At 35.3% G+C, this 20,552-nt stretch overlaps 2 protein-coding genes across 6 annotated transcripts in view; one reads left to right on the forward strand and one right to left on the reverse strand.

Annotated features, from left to right (window-relative positions):
- Positions 1 to 14,621, reverse strand: part of LOC149787532 (solute carrier family 61 member 1-like) — a 76,326-nt gene extending 61,705 nt beyond the window's left edge. The window contains exons 1-3 of the mRNA XM_089973661.1: positions 14,368 to 14,621; positions 4,852 to 4,996; positions 4,001 to 4,061 (exon numbers count right to left, since the gene is read on the reverse strand). Of these exons, the coding sequence (XP_089829787.1) occupies positions 4,001 to 4,061; positions 4,852 to 4,996; positions 14,368 to 14,515 (354 nt within the window). The 5' untranslated portion in view covers positions 14,516 to 14,621. The remainder of the gene's footprint in view (positions 1 to 4,000; positions 4,062 to 4,851; positions 4,997 to 14,367) is intronic.
- A 179-nt stretch (positions 14,622 to 14,800) lies between these two features.
- The window catches only part of LOC149787533 (MYCBP-associated protein-like), a 108,961-nt gene continuing 103,209 nt past the window's right edge, over positions 14,801 to 20,552 (forward strand). For 4 of the 5 annotated variants that reach the window (XM_089973666.1, XM_089973663.1, XM_089973668.1 and 1 more), the window contains exon 1: positions 14,802 to 14,981. In XM_089973666.1, coding sequence (XP_089829792.1) covers positions 14,927 to 14,981 — 55 coding nt within the window. In that variant the 5' untranslated portion in view covers positions 14,802 to 14,926. Of the gene's footprint in view, positions 14,982 to 20,552 lie in introns of all 5 variants that reach the window. The other variant, XM_089973662.1, reaches the window with a different exon arrangement.

The following is a 20,552-nucleotide window of genomic DNA, read 5'->3' on the forward strand; positions in this document are numbered from 1 at the left end:
TTAGAAACACCCACCTCCACAAATCCAGTAGATGTCTTGAAGCAGCATCTTAAGAAACTGTCGAGCAACTTGGAAATTTGACCTGCTGTGCCATGGTTATAGGTCCTACCAGACCGAGTTGAGCCTTTTGGGATGATCCACAATGTTCTGAGTGGTGCAATGTGGATGAGCTGTCAGTGATTCCCTTGCTTTCTGTATCATCTTCAGAATCAGAAGTGTTGGAAGACAGGTGTATGCATCCAGGACATTCGAAACTATAGATAGTGTGTTGACTGCCCAGGCTTTTGGATGGTATTCAAATGCGCCGTTGTTTCCATTGAGAACCAAGGAATGTGAATGAATTGATTGAGGGTGCTTAGGTCAATGACAGGGTACAGAGACCAAAAAAAGTCTGGAATAAAACTGCAGAGAATTTATATTTCGAATGTTCTACCATCCTTTTCTGGGGGTCATTTATTTCATGCTGTAAGGTGGCGGCTTTGGATTGATCTGTTTAATTATCTTGGCAAATCTTGTCCCTTTGGCAGCAAATGTCTTTGGGAAAGGCAGTGGAGATGATGCAATTTTTGAGAAATGGAGGCTGTTGTATAGAGAGATGTTGGCAAGAATGTTATAGCCCCCTGTGTTTTATCCACTTTGGTTCATTACAACTATGGCTTTCAATAAGTGTAACTTCAATAGGATAGCTTCTCAGAGGTTTGTGACCTATGTGTGACCCTTGTGTCTTTTTGTTGATTTCCCAGAATATCTCTGTATGATGCTGCAATTGTGGGGGTGGGAATTTGGTCTCCTTGGTGGCTTGTTTGCCGACTTCTTGAAGCTGGCCATTAAAAAGAAGGTTAGAGAATAAAGGCTGTTATCGTAGCTTGGTCTTAGTGATCTTTAAGGAACAGATACTGGAGCTCTGGTCCAGGTAGTTGATCAACTGGCAGGAAGAGGGCAGAACATTGCAGGTACAGTAGTCCCCCTCTTGAACGGCCCCCCTGACCAGCGGCCACCCACTCCTTACGGCCAGAATCAGTTGGAACTGACAAGTTTGTGTTTAAAAGTACCCCTCGCGAAAGGCCACCCGGCTAACGCGACCAGCGGCCAGCATATTAGTGCAATAATATAAAATTTACCCCTCACAAGCGGCCACATTTTATTTGAATATGTATCCAGAACAAGTATTTTATTCATAACTTGTGTTAAGTAATCCGGTTTCTGTTTCCCCGATATCAGGTTTTCGTTACTGAAAGAAGTGTTGAGTAAAGTACATTTACCACTAAGGTTAATATTATATCATTTACGCCTCATGAGAAGCCAAATTTATTAAATAAAAACCGAGAAAGACTCAAATTTTAATCCATACAAAAGGGTACGTACATGTAATCCAATTAGCATTACTGCTGTGTTATCATAAGATGTCTGGTTTAGTCACTGATAATTGTTAAGATTACAATTATTGAACAGTAGTAACAGCTGATAAGTGGCAGTATCGATGTACAATACCCAAGTCAGCAGGAAAATGGTTTGATAGCCTTTATGACTTCCCTTAGTAAGATGTTGAGCTTGTTCACTTTGATAATCAGTGGCTATTACTACTGACAATAATTGTCAAAATTACGAATCCTAACGGCTGCGAGGTCAAATCTGCATGATGTTAATGGTACATATCTAAGCCGTTTTGGCTTCTCTCACTTAGTGTAAAGAAATGTATAAAAACAATAGGGTACCAGACTGCGACTAGCGAATCATGTGACAAGATCACTTCCTTTAAAAACACAGCAATTTGTTTAGATGCATACAAAATTGTTTTATCAGTATTGTAGTTGGCAACATGAATAATTTACTGCAAAAAGATCAACATGTCATCGAGGAAAAGAAAAATTCTCAGTTTAGAAGAGAAAGTGAAAGTAATTCAACTGATTGGGGGGGCATAGAGGATCCCTGCAGAAAACTAATGTCGGGAAGACTCAGATAAACAATATCGTGAAAGATAATGAAACAATTCTGCAGAAGTGGGAAGGTGAAATGGACGGAGAAAGGACGATTGTTTGAGCCAGGAGACGTTTTAATCCTGATTTGAATGACAAGAAAAGGCAACAATTTTGTCAGTTGAAATGGGATATGACGACTTTACCGCAAGTAACAGATGGTTGCAAAGATTTCAAGTGCGACACAATATTAAGTCTTCTGTCCTTAGTGGAGAATCAGCTAATGTTAATAATGAAGTTGTCGAAGATTGGAACAAATGACTAAACGATATATGCAGGGAATATGACAGCAAGGATATTTTTAATGTGACGAGACTGGTTTGTTTTTTAGACTGTTACCAACAAAGTGACAGATGATGTGATCTGTAACATAATTATAAAGACAGTTTGTTTTACATTTATTTCACATCATGCATGTGATTTTTTAATGAAAATATTAAATATTTAAAATTAAATGTACTTGTGACTTTCTTCATTTGTATTTACTATTCGCATTTGTCATCCCCCTCTAGAAAGGCCACCCGCATTATAAGGCCAATTCCCTGCTGCATTAGGGGTGGCGTTATAAGAGGGGGACTACTGTAATAGGTGCAAAAACTTCTTTGTTTAAAGTCTGGATGGTGCAGTCTCCCTGCAACATAGTATAGCCTAGAACTGACGAGCGACCTTGAGAACAAGCATCATCGTCTTTACTTGCACAAAGTGAAACTAATGTCTTGTGTTGCCTGAGACCGAGCTGGCTAAGAGTGTCGATGTCTGCTGCTCACTAAACTCGTATAATATCCTGAATTTGATACTTCCAAGCGGTCACTGATTAAGGAATCCCTTCTAGTGGCAAAGGGTTGAGAAACTTGATAAGCAACATCAGTTAGAAATTGAGGTACTTAGTTTGGCATTGTAATTAGTGTCTTGAGGTTTAGACTGGTCTCCATAAATGCCTATATAGGTCTGACATACTGGAGGACAGATTGTCTTCTGATTACTTTACATTAATTAGTTGTGGTCATGGCCCTGCATGATCCTTTATATGTAGCCTAGCCCAGTCAAAATGCAAATAGGCCATCTGTGTGGGGAGGACGTCATCCGATTCATTATGTTGGGATGGGTCACTGAATGTTTGATTCAAGTCACTGGTCCATGCATCTGCTGTGTGACAGCATACTATTGGCTGTTAACTGCTGTTCTGCAACAGATGTACAGTTAAACTCAGCAGTGGCAAGGCCTATAGGAATCACCAATAAATATGGGTTATGTTGTGGTGGCTTGGCTGCTGGGACTGTCTATGATCATGTAGATTTCTGGCACTTTGTGACTGAAGAGACATTTGTTGATTTATCTCCATTGTCAGCCAGAAGCTCTTACACTAAGGAAAGGTCAGCATGTAGACTTATGATGTCTTTGTCTTTAGCTGTGTTTCTGCACTTTGCCCATGGTCAAATCCCAAAACAATAAACAGTGTATTACAAGTTGTGTCCATCCATTCAACTTTGTTTACTTCATAACTCCTTAACCCATTGACATATACCTATGAAACTTGGTATCCTTCATGACTAGAGAGTGTGTCCTGTAAATGAATGATGGAATATGACTGATCAGTATTTTAAGAGTCATCCCCATTTTTATTACAAATTCTTTGGTTAAGATCTCCAGAACCATTTGAGATTCTTTAAGAAAACTGGCCTACATCTTGCATCATGGCAAGAGCTCATGTTATATATACAAATGGGCTTTGTCATATCATTTCTTTTAAAGCAGAAGGGGGTTGGGGTGGTATTAAGTAAACACTCACTTACTGACAGATCTAGTTATGCACTCAGTTTACAAAGTTTTGAAAATTTCATTACTCAAATACAGCCATATATATGCCAGCAAGACTTAAATTCTGCTTCTGTAGGGTTGGTAGAAGTTTTTCCTGACTCATAATTACTATTATTATAACATTTAATTTTTAATTAGTTAACAGAAGTGAGGACAAATTATTTCTGATTATATGGTACTTCCCCATTAATTCTGTAAATAGTTACCTTGGTAATGCAGGCTCCTCCATATAAAATTCCATATAATATACAATTGAATTTGCGCCCACTGAAAGAAAAGAAAACCATGATTAATTTAAAAGAAGGGTAAGACATCATTTATGTAAAAGAATAGCAAGAAGAACAAGCTATAAAAGTATTCACAGTACACAGATGTCACACACCAATGTCTGAAACCTCGCTTAAAAGCAAAACCTAATAAAGCTGTAATGGATGAACAGATAGATGCACCAGGAAATAACTATATGCCTGTCATGGCATGGCATAAAAAGGCATAATTTGCCCACATATTTGATGAAAATGGTCAAATTCAATCCAAATTTAATTACTGTGGTAAAAAGGTTTTTTAAATTCAGTATTGTTTTCGATACATAATTCAAGTTTCTTCAGTATGTAGAAGCATCTGAGAAGGTACTGCATGAAGAGATTTCAAAAAGGACTTCATGAAAAGCTTTCAATATTAAGGGAATATACACTACTGTAATTCAAGTTTTATTTGAAAGTGGAACTTGTCCATCAATGTGTAAAACATAGCAAGTTTCGTACGCAATAGTGGAAACTACACTGAGATTAAGTTTCAAGGCAATGATTGATGTTTGTGTTATCTAAAAATAGTTAACTATGAAAACCCAAACTGAATGTGAAGTAAAGGCATTGCATTATAGTCTCATTCATATACAGTGAATATGAAGGAAAAACAGGCATATCTGAAAACAAATTACATGACAAAACCTAGTCTCTTTTAAAGGTATACTACAGGCTCTCCAACATTGATACATACACTGTATACTGGAAATGAAACAAATGTAAAGACAAGTTTCCATTCCTGTGTGACTTACTATTTATCAGCAAATGATCCCACTACTGTGCCAAGGATCATACTGGATCCAAATCCAGCCACAAATAGGACTTCAATCTGATGTGTGGTCATCCCATAACTCTGGTAAAGGGCATACACATGTGGCCCTTGCAGCCAGTCCCCAGCTGTAGAAAGAGATAAGATTTCATTACAGTTGATGTGATACTATATAAGCATTGATGTGAAATGCTTTGCAAGAAATAGTATAATGAAATATATAACAGAAAATGACTTTGAATTTAAAAGCTCTCATTCAAATAAACATAATGAAGAGCTTTTGCAATAATGTACATCAAAGACAACAAAAAATAAGGGGTGCCATAAAAATTTAAAGTCCAAAAACAAACTGACCCAAGGTAGAATGTATCCATTAGAAGTATGTGTATGTGTCACAATATAAACAATAAAACAAGATGACCACTGGCACTAGCTAAACAACACAACAAGATGACCACTGATAATAGCTCTAGTCATAACAGTGGTGAAACATTATCTAATAACCAAATGCATGAGCAGTTGGACAGGAAATCTAGGACAATAGAAAGCTTTCTCTTGAAATTTCTCCAATGCTGTTCATTCCAAACAAATGTTTCAAAATTTTTGTAGTTTTTTATATTCTTTTTCTATATCTGATGGTAGATCGGAATCATTTGTATAAATCTGAATGGTCTTCGTGCCAGCTTGCCTTCTATATACAATTTAATCAAATTCTATTGAGCTGATTTCAAGAACAAATCATTTATAGGTTTGACAGCAGACCTGATTCATTTGTACAGAACTGAAATGTTTTCAAGCCAGGATGATTTCTGTCAAGTTTGGTTAAATTTTATTCAGTAAATGTGAAAAAGCCATTTAAAAGTGTTTCTGTCTTTAGTAATGGTGGTCATATTTTGACAACAGATCAGCAATTTTCATATAAATTTAAAAAGTTTTCCTCTCAGAATGCTAAGTCATATTTGTTCAAATACTGTTCAGTGGTGTTTGAGACATAGTCCTTCTGTAGCCAAAATTGACAGAATCAGTGGTGTTGGAGATAAAGTCCTTCTGTAGCCACATTTGACAGAATCAGTGGTGTTTGAGATAAAATTCTTCTGTAGCCACATTTGACAGAATCATATTAAGATATTTGAAAGGTTTTCATGTCAAAATGTTGTCTAGTCACATTTTATTCTTCAGTTTTGGATATGTAATTTAAAGGATTTTCTGTTTTTAGTAACTGCAGCTACAGTGCAAACCCTAGAAACTGAAAACCCTTGAGACCCCATAAAAACTTTTATTTTGAGAAGTTTTTGGTTTACTGAGGTTTCCATAGATGTTAGAAAAAAGTAATTTTCTAAGTGCTTACATGACAAGAGAGAGAGAGTTACTATAAGCATCACTGTCTGTAAGAGTGTACAAAATTATGAAAGCTGTTATTTTTTCAAAATACATTTAATGAGGAATTAGCTGAACAATATATGTTCCTTCCAAAAATCACATCCTATCACATGAATAAACACAGTTGTCACATATAAATACAGTCCTCTTCACAAGAAGCATCTGAAAAATGAGATACTTTCATAACCACACTGTTATGTCCATTAGAATATGAATGATATTCCACAATGTTTAAATTCTTCATACAACTCATAATGTTTTTAAGAGCTGGGCTTGAGGAAGGCATGGAGTGTTTTTTTCTTACTAATGTGTCTCATCAACTAATGTGGCTTGTCTTAATGACTCCATTTTGTGTACACTGCCAAATTATGCACATCCTAAGTAATCACAAAGTTTTTAAATCTGTATAAAATCTAAAACCTTTGGGAACCGTATATACTTGCTTTTAAGATAAGGCCAACTTCAAACTGCACAGACCCATATCTGTTGTCACATAATATACTGACAGATTTGCACTTGTTTATTAGGAGTAATCAATACAACTGTCACATGCCCCCATAGAATTATTACTAACCCAGGAGAGTACGGACAATTAAAAGGTTAAATAGTTCCGAGCCCCAAGTCAGCAAAGCCAACAGTCTAGGTGTGTAAAATATACAAATAATAATGTGAAAGGTATAACAATTTAATAAACTATATCATGGTATTCAACAATTACAGGACAATTTTTGAGTGCAATTGCTTGCAATTGATACAAGACCTATTAAAACTGCAAGTTATTTCATCATGCAAAATTAAAGGTGAGAGTGTTTTCTTCCAGTGACCCTTCTATGTTACTCATCTGTAACTTCCGCCTTGTATTCCTTGTCGATACTTCTGGTACCATTGTTTCCTTTCTGCCGGCCCTGCTTGTTGGTACTGCTGGTACCCTTGTTTCCATCTCCAGGCATGCATCTTCACACTACTGCCTATTCTCCCGACCCTCCACATCTTCTCCTCTCTCCAATCTTCAAGTGTTGCCCTATCCCACCCGGAAAGCTTTCTCAGAAGCCTATGTTCCAGCTCTAGACCAAAGTTCCTAAAAGTCCTTTCTTGCTCTTTTAATGAGTGCCTAGTTTTCTCTCGGAGTGCAGTCTATTCTTCCCCAACTTCTCTATGACCAACTCTTTCTACATCCAAACGTGCACTGATTCTTTCCCAAAAAATGTAACAGAATAATGTCTGGCTGTGTGAGAAATCCACCCCAAAATTTGACTATCTTAGTTCGGATTGCATAACAGTAAACTCTTTGAAAACTGTCTGGGCTAGTAGCACTGATACGTTATAATGAAAAGGTTCTCTGTCTCTAATCCTAAGCCAACTGGTGATATCACTGCCAATTGCAAAAGAAACAGGTTCTCACCAGTGGCAAGGTTCTCTTTGAACTAATCGTGAATTGACCATAACGCAATGGCTAAGCCATGGACAGGTAGTTTCCTTGTTTCAGAATCAGTCTAAAGTCATAATATTATATAACATGTATTGACATTACACAAAATACTTTGATTTACGAATTCTATCAGAAGACATTTATAAAAGTGATGCAGGAACTGTTAGCAAATTTTCTCACACAACGTGACAATAACAATATAGATCCTGATTTGCAGACACATGATACAGCAAATCTGAATCTTTGTTTGCAGTTTGACTCGACTTATAAGCGAGTACATACTGTATTGAAAGTCAGTGAGAATCTAACTTTAAAAGACAGTTTATCTGTCTCCATCAGCAAAGCATAACAAGTGATGACACATCTGGTTAATAAAGCTTTGATATATATTATTAAAAAAAAGCAAACAATGTTCTATAGATCAAGTATACAAATCAATAGCTACACTCACATTTAGATAATAGGCAAATAAGCATGATCTTTCTAATATGGCTCACCTACAAGCATTGAGTTATTAATAATTCACTTTAAAGTCTTTCTCCTTTGTATGGGCAATGACTTTAGATTAGCCCACTGTCAGATCTAATCTGTGCCAGAATGCTTTTAAATTTTTTTTTTTTCCACTAATGCCCTTGGGGCATTTTTCAGGGTCTTGGTCCCACAGATATGATCACTACAGTACTTGCTATCTGTAATTAATATGTTCTAGTGTGTGTCAGGAATTGAGCAGCAAAAATATATTTCCAGGGTTGCAATGAGTTTTAGTTTTCTGGGCTTTTTTAAAGTGTAAAATTAAAATTTAGGATCATAATTTGTTTCACTACTGGTATTCAGAGTCGAGAGGCACTGGTTTACTGGGGAAAAAATGATGCTACCAAAGATTGAAAACTTCTGAGGGGATTCCATTATAGTGAGGTTTTTATTATGAGGAGTTCACTGTACTTTATTTCAGGATAGATTGGCATGTTGTGTACAAAATGTCTCCATGACATGCTGCTTTCTGTCAAATTTTATCGTTCTGCTCTGCAGTGTTGGACAAGAAGTTGTTTAAATGTTTGCTATTTGCTATTTTTAGTGATGGCTTAATGTTCATGACATGCCATTCCCAGAGGAGTTAACAAAACAAAATCTGGATAGAGCACTGACTAATAAACATCACTACAAAGTGTGATCAAAGTTGGTTCAGTGGCTGAACATCCTTAAAATAGCTTTTCCACATGGATACCCACCCCACACACAGTCTTAATATATCATTTCTTATAAAACATTCCTACCAAGTTTGATCGAAACTGATACAGCAATTATAGAGCAGTATAAAATAGATTTTCCATATGGTTGCTATGGAAGCTGCACTTTTGTGAGAGGAGCTACCCAAAACAAAATTCTGATAGAGCATGTCCAAACAAACATTCCATCCAATCAAAATTTACTTAGCCATTCTGGAGAAGACATTGAAGATAGGTTGTCCATTTTAGTTGTTATGCAAATGACACAACTGATAACAGAGCCACTGGTAGACAACTTTGACAATGCATGTCCTAAAAAACATTCCTAACAGTTTAAAGTTTGCTCAAAATTGGCCATTCTAGAGAAGCTGAAAATTTATGTAAAATCAATCCTAACCCATGGGACAAGATTAAATTCTGAGACGTGTTGGAACATATGCTATCCTTTGGCAGTATAATGACCCAAGTTTTATGCATCTAGCTTCAACAGTGTAGGAAGACAGTACTATGAATGCCCAAATGTATTTTTTATCGATGCACATATGGATAGGCTGTATTGAAAAGCAGCGACATTGTCAAAATAAATGATAAACAGGTAGACGAGTGGTTCCCAAATTACAAGCTGCCAATCTGATGATTGGGGATTTTTGTTGTTGTTATAGGGTTTAAAGCCCTTTTTCAGCACAAGATAGGCTATACATGGTGGCCAGTATTAACGGTGGAGGATGAACCCGGGAAAACCCTGGAAAGAACCACCGACCCACAAGAAGCTACCAGCAAGCTTTCTCACATATCCACATTGGCCGAGTCCGAGACTCAAACCCACGCATACAGAGGTGAGATGGCAGTGATCTGTGATGGAAAGAGCTTTAGACCACTCGACCACTCGGGGCCCCAATGATTGGGGAAGGGGTTCTTCAAAGATCAAGCATTGATTGTAGCTACACTGAAATCTGTATGCTATGAATACCATTTATTTCACTGTAGGAGCCAATGAAATTGGTCCAAAATATGTAGTCATGCTTTTATTTTCTTGTAAGCTTAAATCACAAATTTAGCTGATTCTTTAGTTGATTAAGCCTTCCAATGGGAATAACTTCCACTCCAAGTAAAAATCACTCCCTATTCTGTACCCACCATCCCACTAACCAATCACATTACACATCTAAATGTAACAAGGCTGCCAATTCATATGCATTATTTGTAAATAGAAACATGTTTCCAATAAAATAAATCTACATGATAAAATCTATTATTTTGCAATACAATCTTTTCATGTTCCACACAGCTGTCGCCTGTAAAGATAATTTGTTCTATATTGATTAAGTTATGGTCTATTATATGAAAGTTTCTGAGTCAGGTGTATAAAGATGGCACAACATTGATTGTATATACATTGCAATAAAATATTTATGATCAAGAGAATATTGATATTTCTTGGCCAAACATTAGTATCATCTTCCTTAGCTCACATGGTCTGACTGAAAACTGGCATACCTGTATATTGCTATAATAGTACCATGCATACAATCAATCCTACTTAAGCAACCTCCTACGTGTATTGATTACCTAACATAGCAACTATTGTATTTCATGAAGTTTGTTTAGCCTACAAAAAATGACCACCTAATCAACCAGACCTGTTTGTATAAGGAACTTCTAAATCTTTTGTGTATTACTTACAAACTTTTCCAAATTAACCATCTAACAAGTATGAAGTCTCTACTAAATAGCACAGGAAATACAGCCAATATTAACCAACAAAGCACAAAAATAATCTGTCACTGTAACCATGAATATCTAGAGCAAGATCTAGATCATAATGCACTGGTAGATCGGAATCTACACTGTGTACAGTTGGGACATTAACAGTGTAGTACATTTCATGAATTATGACTGCAAGTCTGAATGATCCAGATTCTGGTTCTTGATATTCCTAGTATATTGGAATAACATTCCACATGATATTAAATCAGTTCAAAACATCTATTTCCACAATAGGTAAATTAGATGGATGAAATCTTTAAAAAAAAAATAATGTACTTATCCATGTACATGTTATCCACTCCCACCTCATGTGCTTCATTTTCACATCTGCAGCAATGTAGCATTTATGTGAATAGTTGTTTATATTCTGTGTATTTGTGTGTATGTGTGTGAACATATTATTATTAGCTTGTTTATTATATGTATATAACTGAGGGCCTCAAGGCAGATCAGTTTTCATTTGCAACTAATTGAGTTATACTCTTAAAATAAAGTCTTTATTATTATTATTGTTATCATTATTACTATTATTATTATTAAACCCTATGTCGATGAGTTCTGTATATACCTGCTGATAACTTGAATCCAACTAAAAACATCGACCCAAATCTGCCATCACATATTGCCGTGACAAATCGGGGTCTATATTGCTTGCTTTACTGATTACTCAAATTGCACAGTCTGAATTATGTGATGGCAGATCTGGGTCTGTGCAGTTTTCAGCTGGATTAGACTAATAAGTGAATATATATGGCAGTTCATTTTGATCTAGAAATAAATGTTTATTGACAGACATACCATAGTGACCACTATGTCCCCAACTGTTCTGAGGATAACAAAAAAAATCATGTAGACATGTATATACACTATACCCTGACATGACCAATTGTCTGCCAGTGATATAAGATACAAGAAACTCATGTGTACAATGAAAGCGTAGATAGTAGAAGTAATGCTACAACATTTAAGTGTTTCAATGGCTGAGTTTAGTCTACTGCCTGTTGTTGTTGTAGGGTTTAATGCCATTTTTCAGCACAGGATAGGCTATACATGGCGGCCAGTATAAATGGTGGAGGAAGAACCCTCGAAAACCCTGAGAAGAACCATAAACCCATGAGAAGCTACTGGCAGGCTTTCTCACGTACCCACACTAGCTGAACCTGAGACTCAAACCCAAGCAGACAGAGGTGAGATGGCAGGAATCTGAAATGGTGAGCACTTTAGAACACTCAGATACTCTGGGCTACCAGTCTCTTGTCTGTAAATATTTACAAAATTGGTAAACATGTAAAACAAAATGCACATGATTTCAGCGATGCTGGAACTACCCATTTCAATTAAATGATATATTTCTACATCTTTGCTTGAAAGGACTGCTGAGTGGGATAATTTTCTATTTTTTGTTTTTAAAGACTGATTTTTACACAAGGAAAAAGCCAAAGTTGAAAAAAATTGGTTATGGTGCAGATTACACCTGGAATTCTCCTAAAAATGGATGGGTGCAGAAATATTTTTTCTCTAATATCTTGGCTTTTTAAAAAAAATGTATGGTGTTCATCATGGAGAGTCAATTATTTATAGAAAGTTACAAAAATTCTCAGACTAAATGTCACCTTTACATGCTTCAATATTAAGTTTATGACTAGAATATCTAAATACTAAAAATTCTATTAGTATAGATATTTCAAATTCTTCAGTTATGACATGTACTATTTATTATTCCAAGATTTTGTTGAATGATTTATTTTTTTAAGCCAATTTTGACAAATTTTTTTTTTAATGTCTGAAAAAGTTAATGCATGATGCTAGGCGCTCAGCATTAAGTGTTAGTGTTAGTACTGCTCATGCTGGTGTCAGGATAATGTGAATGGGTGGAACATCATGCTACATGTCTGTGGCATGATGCCCCAGTGCTAGACATTACTTTAAACTGTCACATTAAAGACATCATAATAATATGACTGGAAAATTGTTAAAGCTACATTAAAAAATTGTAAACCACTAAACCACAGAATTAACAATTATGAATGTAAGAAAAGACAAATAGGAGAATTGCAAAATATAAGAATTTACACACAACTAAGAATAAACAAGAGGATAATGTAGGGCCAAAACATTTTACAAAACAGACATTATAATCTGACTGAAACTAGGAATGGAAATATTTCCTGGAAATTATGGCAATGAAACAAGGAATGGAAACATTTCCTGCAAATTATGAAAGAAGGATACTACTGAATGGAGATTTTATTATCCTGAACAATAAAACAATTATCTGAGATTATAAATCACTCCTCTTCCCATGTCAGAGGACTTAAAGACCATAAAACAAGATTTTATTGCTTTATAAGTCTACTGAATCTGGTTATTACTTATCTTCAAGTGGTATTTTGTAAACAGTGAAATCAGCTGAGTAACACAGTTCACACAGTATAAAACATAATTCTGTGTAAACTTTAATTTTGTTGTTTGACCAAAAGCAATATGGCAGTGTACACCATGTCTAATGGATAAATGGCATCAAATTCTATTTATAGCAACAAGGTGAATTCATAACATGCCAGTAAACCAAAACAAAAATACAAATATAACATTACAGATGTGTGAAATATGTATTAGAACAAAAAAAAGTATTAATTACTGATTGAACAAATCTATAACTCAAAATATATGGGTCAAATGAGCTCCGAATAACTCCAACCTAGATAAAGGAGCTTGTATTGTTGCTTACAATTTACCTGTAAATAATAATTGTGTACACATGTAGAAAATGAATTAATGTTGCAGCATTGATATATACAATGCTGTCGGGCATTTCTGCGCACCTAAGGTTTCTGTCACCAATACTGAAGCAAAACGCATACCGAATTTTGACTGATTGATCATACCACCTGTGTTTTTGTGACTCATGATATGTCAGCCTATTCTGTGCATAGCTTTGAAAAGATGTCATGTTTATTAATCGGGCTACAGAAATGAAATACATTATTCTGTACTATTTCTGTCAGCATTTTGGTTGAGTAAGTAGGTCAGGTTTATAGCTGCCTTTAAAAAATTTAATGTAACAGTGCCAATAAATAGCAAGAGATACTAAGCAAACTAAACTGGTCATGTACAAAAATTAGTACAGTTCAGCATTTTATAAAAAATAAAACATTATGTTTAAGAGAACTAACAACGAATGGGAACTAATGTGTTTACAACTTCTTGTTATGGGGGAAAAAATTACTAAAGAATTTATAAACAGACTATATGCAAGGGAATTTCTTGAGAATCCCGTTCTAGCAACAAGTTGACATGATGTAAATAGCAGATAAAACTACGTGTGGGTCAACTTGCAAAAATGGAAAATTGGATTAAAATGCAGTATTGTTTTAAGGTACACATTTCCATCTTTTAAATAATGTACTTATTTTATGATTCTAAAAGATACAGTGTAAGTAGGATCTTCTGGCTTACAAGTTCAAGACGGTCATGGAATGCATCGTTATGTTGACATTTTTGTACACTTTATAAATATAGCTTCCATCATAAAAGAACGATAGTTCTTTCTTGATACATACTGGATATTCGTACAAAAACAACAAGTGATCCAATGTTTACACGAATGTTGTATCGTTGCGCAGAATTACCCGACGCGCAGAATTAGCTGACATGTCAAAAGTCCCTGTGAAACGTGTTAAGTCTACATTTTTACCCATTGCCAAAAGATACACTGCCAGGTAGGTCTTCTGAAACACATGGAAAGCAGTGTCTGTCACAGGAGGCAACGCCGATCTTGTGTACAAGAACAACAGCATACATATTAAACACAGAAAGAAGAAAACTCCTAAAAAGGGTGTCATGTTGTGGAAACAGTAGTTTCTTTCAAATCAATCATGCATATCTGTTTGCATGAAATAAAGGAAGAGAATCGAGGATTCCGATTCAATAAACATAGTAGTCTTGTTCCCTGACCGCTCTCCACTCCGTTACTCCTCGTTATGACGCAGTGTTAGTCTGGTTTCCTGACATATCTAAGGGAATAAGACCAGGAATAAAAAAATCAGAATAAAGATATCACGAATGAGAGCATAAAATCGGAATACTTTTCTTTTGTCCTTTGACTTTCTTGTTGGAAAAAATTCGAAAGTATTCCAAGCAGAAAGCACCGATGGCGTTTGTTGCCAGGGAACATTTGTGAACATAACGCCGGAATTAATAAGCAGGGCTATTAGATAAGTCAAAATTGTTTACCTTGTTAATTAGAGTCGAAGATGAACAACAAACCGAATCCTAAAGGATCAAAAAAGGACAGACCAAAGTCGTCTGGTTAGTTTTACGTTGGTTTTACCTGCTAAATCATCGATTCTGGTTTGACGCATAAGTCATAAACACGTTCTTTCCCCTTTTCTGAGATACTCTCCTTTTAAGTGATACTTCTTAGATGTGTTATGTTAAGAAGTTTGACATTACAATTGACAACTATATTATCTCTGAGATTATTCTTGGCATGCTTTCAACCAGAATGGAAGAATTCTGATAATATTTTATGGGTCACTAGCACTGACTTTACCCCCCCCCCCCCCCCGTTTGTTTAGAAAAAGCACAAATGAGATAAAACATGCACCTAACTTCGTTATTTCATTTATTTGATTATACCGATGGTGGCACTGCACGTTTCATTATAAACGTAAGTTTTCAGTGTAAAAGACGAATCTGCCAGTCATTCCCAATTCCTGAATAAGTCCATTTTAAGCGAAGGGATGTATGCATGACTACACATGTACATACACAGAAGGAAAATACTACATAGTCTGCTTCAGTATTTGTCGAATCAAGCAAAGGGAAAGAATAACAACAACATATTTGCCTTTCACTTGATTTAACAAGTGGCATCATTTCTATGTTCATATGTGCAAAGATATATAACTTAAAACTCTCAGCATTATGATAATATACAGAATTATCAGGCAGTTACTGAAAAGGATGAACTACATCACTCTGTTGTCAGAGGAAAATAAACTTGCACATAGTGTATGCTATATGGTGCCATGTTAGTACAGAAAGTCCGTTAAGCATGAAAGGCACGGAGGATGCCAGTGTTAAGGCCACTCTGTCAGTCTGGTCACAGTCAGGTTAGAATAATGAATGAATTAACTAAGGTATGTACACTTTTTATCACAATAAAAATTTCCATTATTGAAATCAGTAGGTTTTTTTTTTTTACAAACAAATGGGGAGTTAATTTCAGACTATAGAAACACTGAAATACACTCAAAAACCAAAATACACAGAAATACACATATTTTGTACCATAATACTCTTGAAGATAAATGTATTATGATTTGTATGTTTGAATAATCATCAAAAAGCAAAATAAAATTTTATTTTAGTGATTTTTATTAAAAAATATTTGCATTTTCTATTTATGTCTCCATTTGTGTAATAAAGTCACTTGGTCATACTTGATTGGACAAAAAAAAGTTCTGTCTGTATAACTCTTTGTCAGTCAGTGTAAAGAAATATACTCATGGCATCACTGATGTGTTCTCTTGAAAACAGTGAGTTTATGACACTGGATCTAGACAGGGTAGCATCAGTATGGGGTGTAATGATACTTTACCAGGTCGAAAATAAAAATAGAGCCTTCTGTCTCATTTATATACCAAGAATATTGGTCTCTCCACCTGCTAAGGATGGTTGTCCGGCTGATATGTGTAGGGGTCAGGGTGAAAGAAGTAATTGTCCAGAAGAAAAAGATACATATGATGCATATCAGAGAAGTGGAAAAGAAGGACAGAATGTATGAATGAATGCAGGATTGAAACACAGATAAGCAGCACTGTTCAAGTAGTGCTTGCTTTCTTAGCTGCTAAATCCCAAACTGAAACAGCATTGTAATAAAAATTATGTTGAACCACCAACATTTTGATCTGGTCAAGGGGACACATGATCTGATTGTATCACAACTTTGATATAGCCCATTTGACATTTTTATTGAATACATTGGGCTGCTTTTAAAATTTTGAATTGTTATTTCAGTTTTAATTACCTTAAATTTTTTTAAATTGGATGTAAAAATTGTTCGTTTCAGAAGTTTGCCCACTATATTTTCCTTATCTTTCCATGCAGACAAAGCTTTATTTTAAATGGTCTCGACCAGTGTTGAAATTGTTGATGGTTCAGAGTGAGACTTTCATAAGGTCTCCATTTCATTTTGGTGCTTAACTGCTGAGAAAGTTAGCACAAGTTTGAAAATTAAAATAATTTGTAAGAAAGTGATAGTGACGAGTCATTACATAGAATCATATATGTATTCATCTTCAAACATTCATTGGGGGCCCCGAATGGCCGAGTGGTCTAAAGCGCTCTCTGTTCCGGATCACTGCCATCTCACCTCTGTCAGCATGGGTTCGAGTCCAAGGCTCGGCTAGCGTGGATACGTGGGAAAGCCTGCCAGTAGCTTCTCGTGGGTCGGTGGTTCTTCCCTGTGTTTTCCAGGGTTCTTCCTCCACCAGCTATACTAGCCACCATGTATAGCCTATCTTGTGCTGAAAAATGGCGTTAAACCCTAGAACAACAACAACAACAAACATTCATTGATCGACTTCAGACTCCACACTTTAAGGCAAATTCAAGGCCAAAATTTGAACTTTGCCTGTTTCATTTTCCACATCTGTTTTTAAATTGACTTCTGCATGGTCTGCTGTAAACTTATCTGCTTACCTGGTTTTGGATAAACTTACCTGCATACCTGGTTTTAGATAAACTTACCTGCATACCTGGTTTTGGATCATCTACATTCATCATGTGTTTTTATGTTGATTTTTAGTTGAAACTGTAAGAAAAATATTTTACATGTCCATTGTCTTTTACCATGTTGTTGTCAGGCTGGTTAAGTGTTTAGAAATGTTAGACTTCTTATTTTGGATTTCACTAAGGTGTTCTGTTATTTTCACTTGAAATTGCTTTTTAGTTTCACCTACATATTGTTTCCTGCAGAGACAGCAGGTGAGTAAGTAAATAAATCCATGCAGTACAATGACCTCTTAACTAGAAAGTTTATTTGAGGGTGGTAGATGTGCTTCTAAATATTTTACCTTTATCCAGTTCCATGCAAAGGTGTAATTAATGGCCTAACAATCTAATATTCTGTTTGCAAATGATTTATCTGTAAAACCTGGGTGTTCACTTGAAAACTTAACTCTTACTAATTGATCAGATCATTTAAAAACAATTCTTTTTGCAAAAATGGGAGGAATTTGGAACATAACTGGCAGACTCATGTTAACAGTTGACCCTAGATATCTGATTGCAAGCTGGAGAAAATAGCTGCATATGTAAAGATAGCTGGTATCACACTATTAGATCTACTGGAACAAAATCAGTCAACAAGACCTGTTCCCTCAGATGAGTTACAAAATGATAATGGAAATGGACAGGGACTTGGGGTGACTAGACCATTCCGGCAGATGGGAGGGAATGCCTCCACCTTCCATCAGGTTGTACCATCATCTTTTAGATTTTGACATGTCTGTATGTACTAGAAGATACTCATAAATTGATGAACAGACACCAGGTGAATATAGTGGTGAAATATTAAACTAATAAAATGTATGTTTCTTAAAGTTTGGAATAGCATGCTGAAATTCCAGTATGAATAAATGGCAAAACATAACAACTACCGTACTGGTATTTGATTCATGACAATTGAGTGTGACCTTGATGACCTAACAAAGCTTGGCTCAATTTGTCTTAAGGCAGGCATGGTTGACAGTTTAAATAATGTATTAGACTTCATGAATGCAGATAAAAAACAAATATAGAATTGGTTTTAGTAAATAATCACTATTTTCTAAAATTTTATTGTTAGTGACCAGAAGCCTGTACTGCAAACATGGGTACAGTGAAATGCTATTTGCTATTTAGCTGTCTAGCTTTTGCGACATCACTGACATCTTTCAAGACTCAATTTTTTTTCCCCTGGCAAAGGACCCTGTACCACATTGCATGGTATAATGTTTTGATTTTGTTTCCCATTATTGTATGCTATTGAGAATGAAGAAAAATAATATTTAATGAAACAATTGACAGATTTGTAGTGAGTTACATGATGTGACTTTGTGAAGTATTAGAAATTAGTCCAATTGATTGGAAATCTTGGGTTTTTCCCTTGGTTAGAACAGTTCCAATTTCATAACTAGCTTCAGAGTGATAAAAAGTTTAAAAGCATACACTATTAAAAATCTGTATATACACTGTACATATATATATATATATATATATATATATATATATATATATATATATATATATATATATATATATTATTATTATAAGAGCTTGCACAAAGCTCTGTTTGCACCAGGCTTACTAATAAGAAATAGACAAATCCTCAGACATGTGTATTTGACTATCTTCTTATCATATTTCTGATGACATTACACATGTAACTATGGAGATTTGTTACATTGTGATAGATAAGCTTTAACACAGAAGCATTCTTAGCATTAAAAATGGAAACAGTATTTCACTGCAGAGCATATTTTGATTTTTTAAAGTTATTTTAGTCTTTTTTTGTATGTAAAGATAAGTAATTTTTGCTTATTCCATTAGTGTTGGACTGATTTGTAACAAGGCATGTACCGTTAGTATTGCTTAATGAAAGAGTTCAAGTTGTCAAAAAAAAATTCACTGATACATGTACATGTATTATCTTCTAAGTTTGCTCTGCAAGTGGTACTTCACACTGCTAAAGCATGGGGATGTGTGTTTAAACAACACAGACTGCAAGGGTGTGATTAAGTGACCTGCATTTTATGATCATGTAACATTTTTTTGTCCTGCAATAGAACCTATGCCAGGGGAGCTGTTTGCCTTCTATTGGAAATATGTCTGTGTGTGTGCATGTGTGTTTGTTTGGACCACATAGTGACAATGCTTCATTACACTGAGTAAAAATGATAAAGTTTTAGTTTTCTTTGTTTTGAGACTTTTGTGTAATGTTTTTCACTAACTGAATAATAAGGTTGCTTGGTTATGTTTATATCCCTGTCTTGTTAGAGAAGTCAGAGGATAACATTTTAAAGCATTTCCATTTCAGTTACCTGCAACTTTATACTCATGCCATAAAGCAAAGTATAGTATGCTGTGATGTCTGTCCATCCATCATCTGTCCATTTAGCTGTCTGTTATTAATTTCATTTATGCACAGTAACTCAAGTTGTCCACCATCTACAGTTCTTGGATAGTTTACAAGTAAGGAAGAATCTTATCAATCTGTGGGTTAAAAGCCTAACATCAATATCACTTTGACTGAATGAAGCAAAATGGATTTTGCTCAGTTCCACCATTTTAAGTTACCAAACATTATGGATGGTTTATACTTGTGGTTTGGAAGAACCCATTAGTTTTGAGTTGAAAGTTTAAATGTAAGGGTCATTGACTGAAAGAATAAAATGGTTTCCACACAATGATTTGAGCTCTCCACCATCTTCATTTACCGAACATTGTAAATGGATTGCACTTGGGAAAAGGAAGAAGCCTATTGATTTGGATCAAAAGGTCAAAGGTCATTTGGGCTTAAAGAAGAAAAGTCGTTTCCTCACAAGAATGTTAATTTTACATCACAGACCCAGACTGATCATTGTGGATGGCTTGTACTGGGTGAAAGGAAGAAGTTTAATGGATTTTGTGTTCAACAAGATTGACGTCACCAAAGAATAAAAATGTTTTCTAAACAAATATTTAAGTTATTCACGATGTATCTTCACCAATGTTTGTATATGACTTACATGCTGGTGATAATGAGACTGATTTTTCGGGGGATCAAAAGGTCAGAGGTCAAGGTAACTGTGGCTACAAGAAGAAAAATGTTTTTTGCACAATAACTGTAGTTCT

Source organism: Sinohyriopsis cumingii, chromosome 11 (genome assembly GCF_028554795.1).
Source record: "Sinohyriopsis cumingii isolate HCF-2022 chromosome 11, ASM2855479v2, whole genome shotgun sequence".
Lineage (NCBI taxonomy): Eukaryota > Metazoa > Mollusca > Bivalvia > Unionida > Unionidae > Sinohyriopsis > Sinohyriopsis cumingii.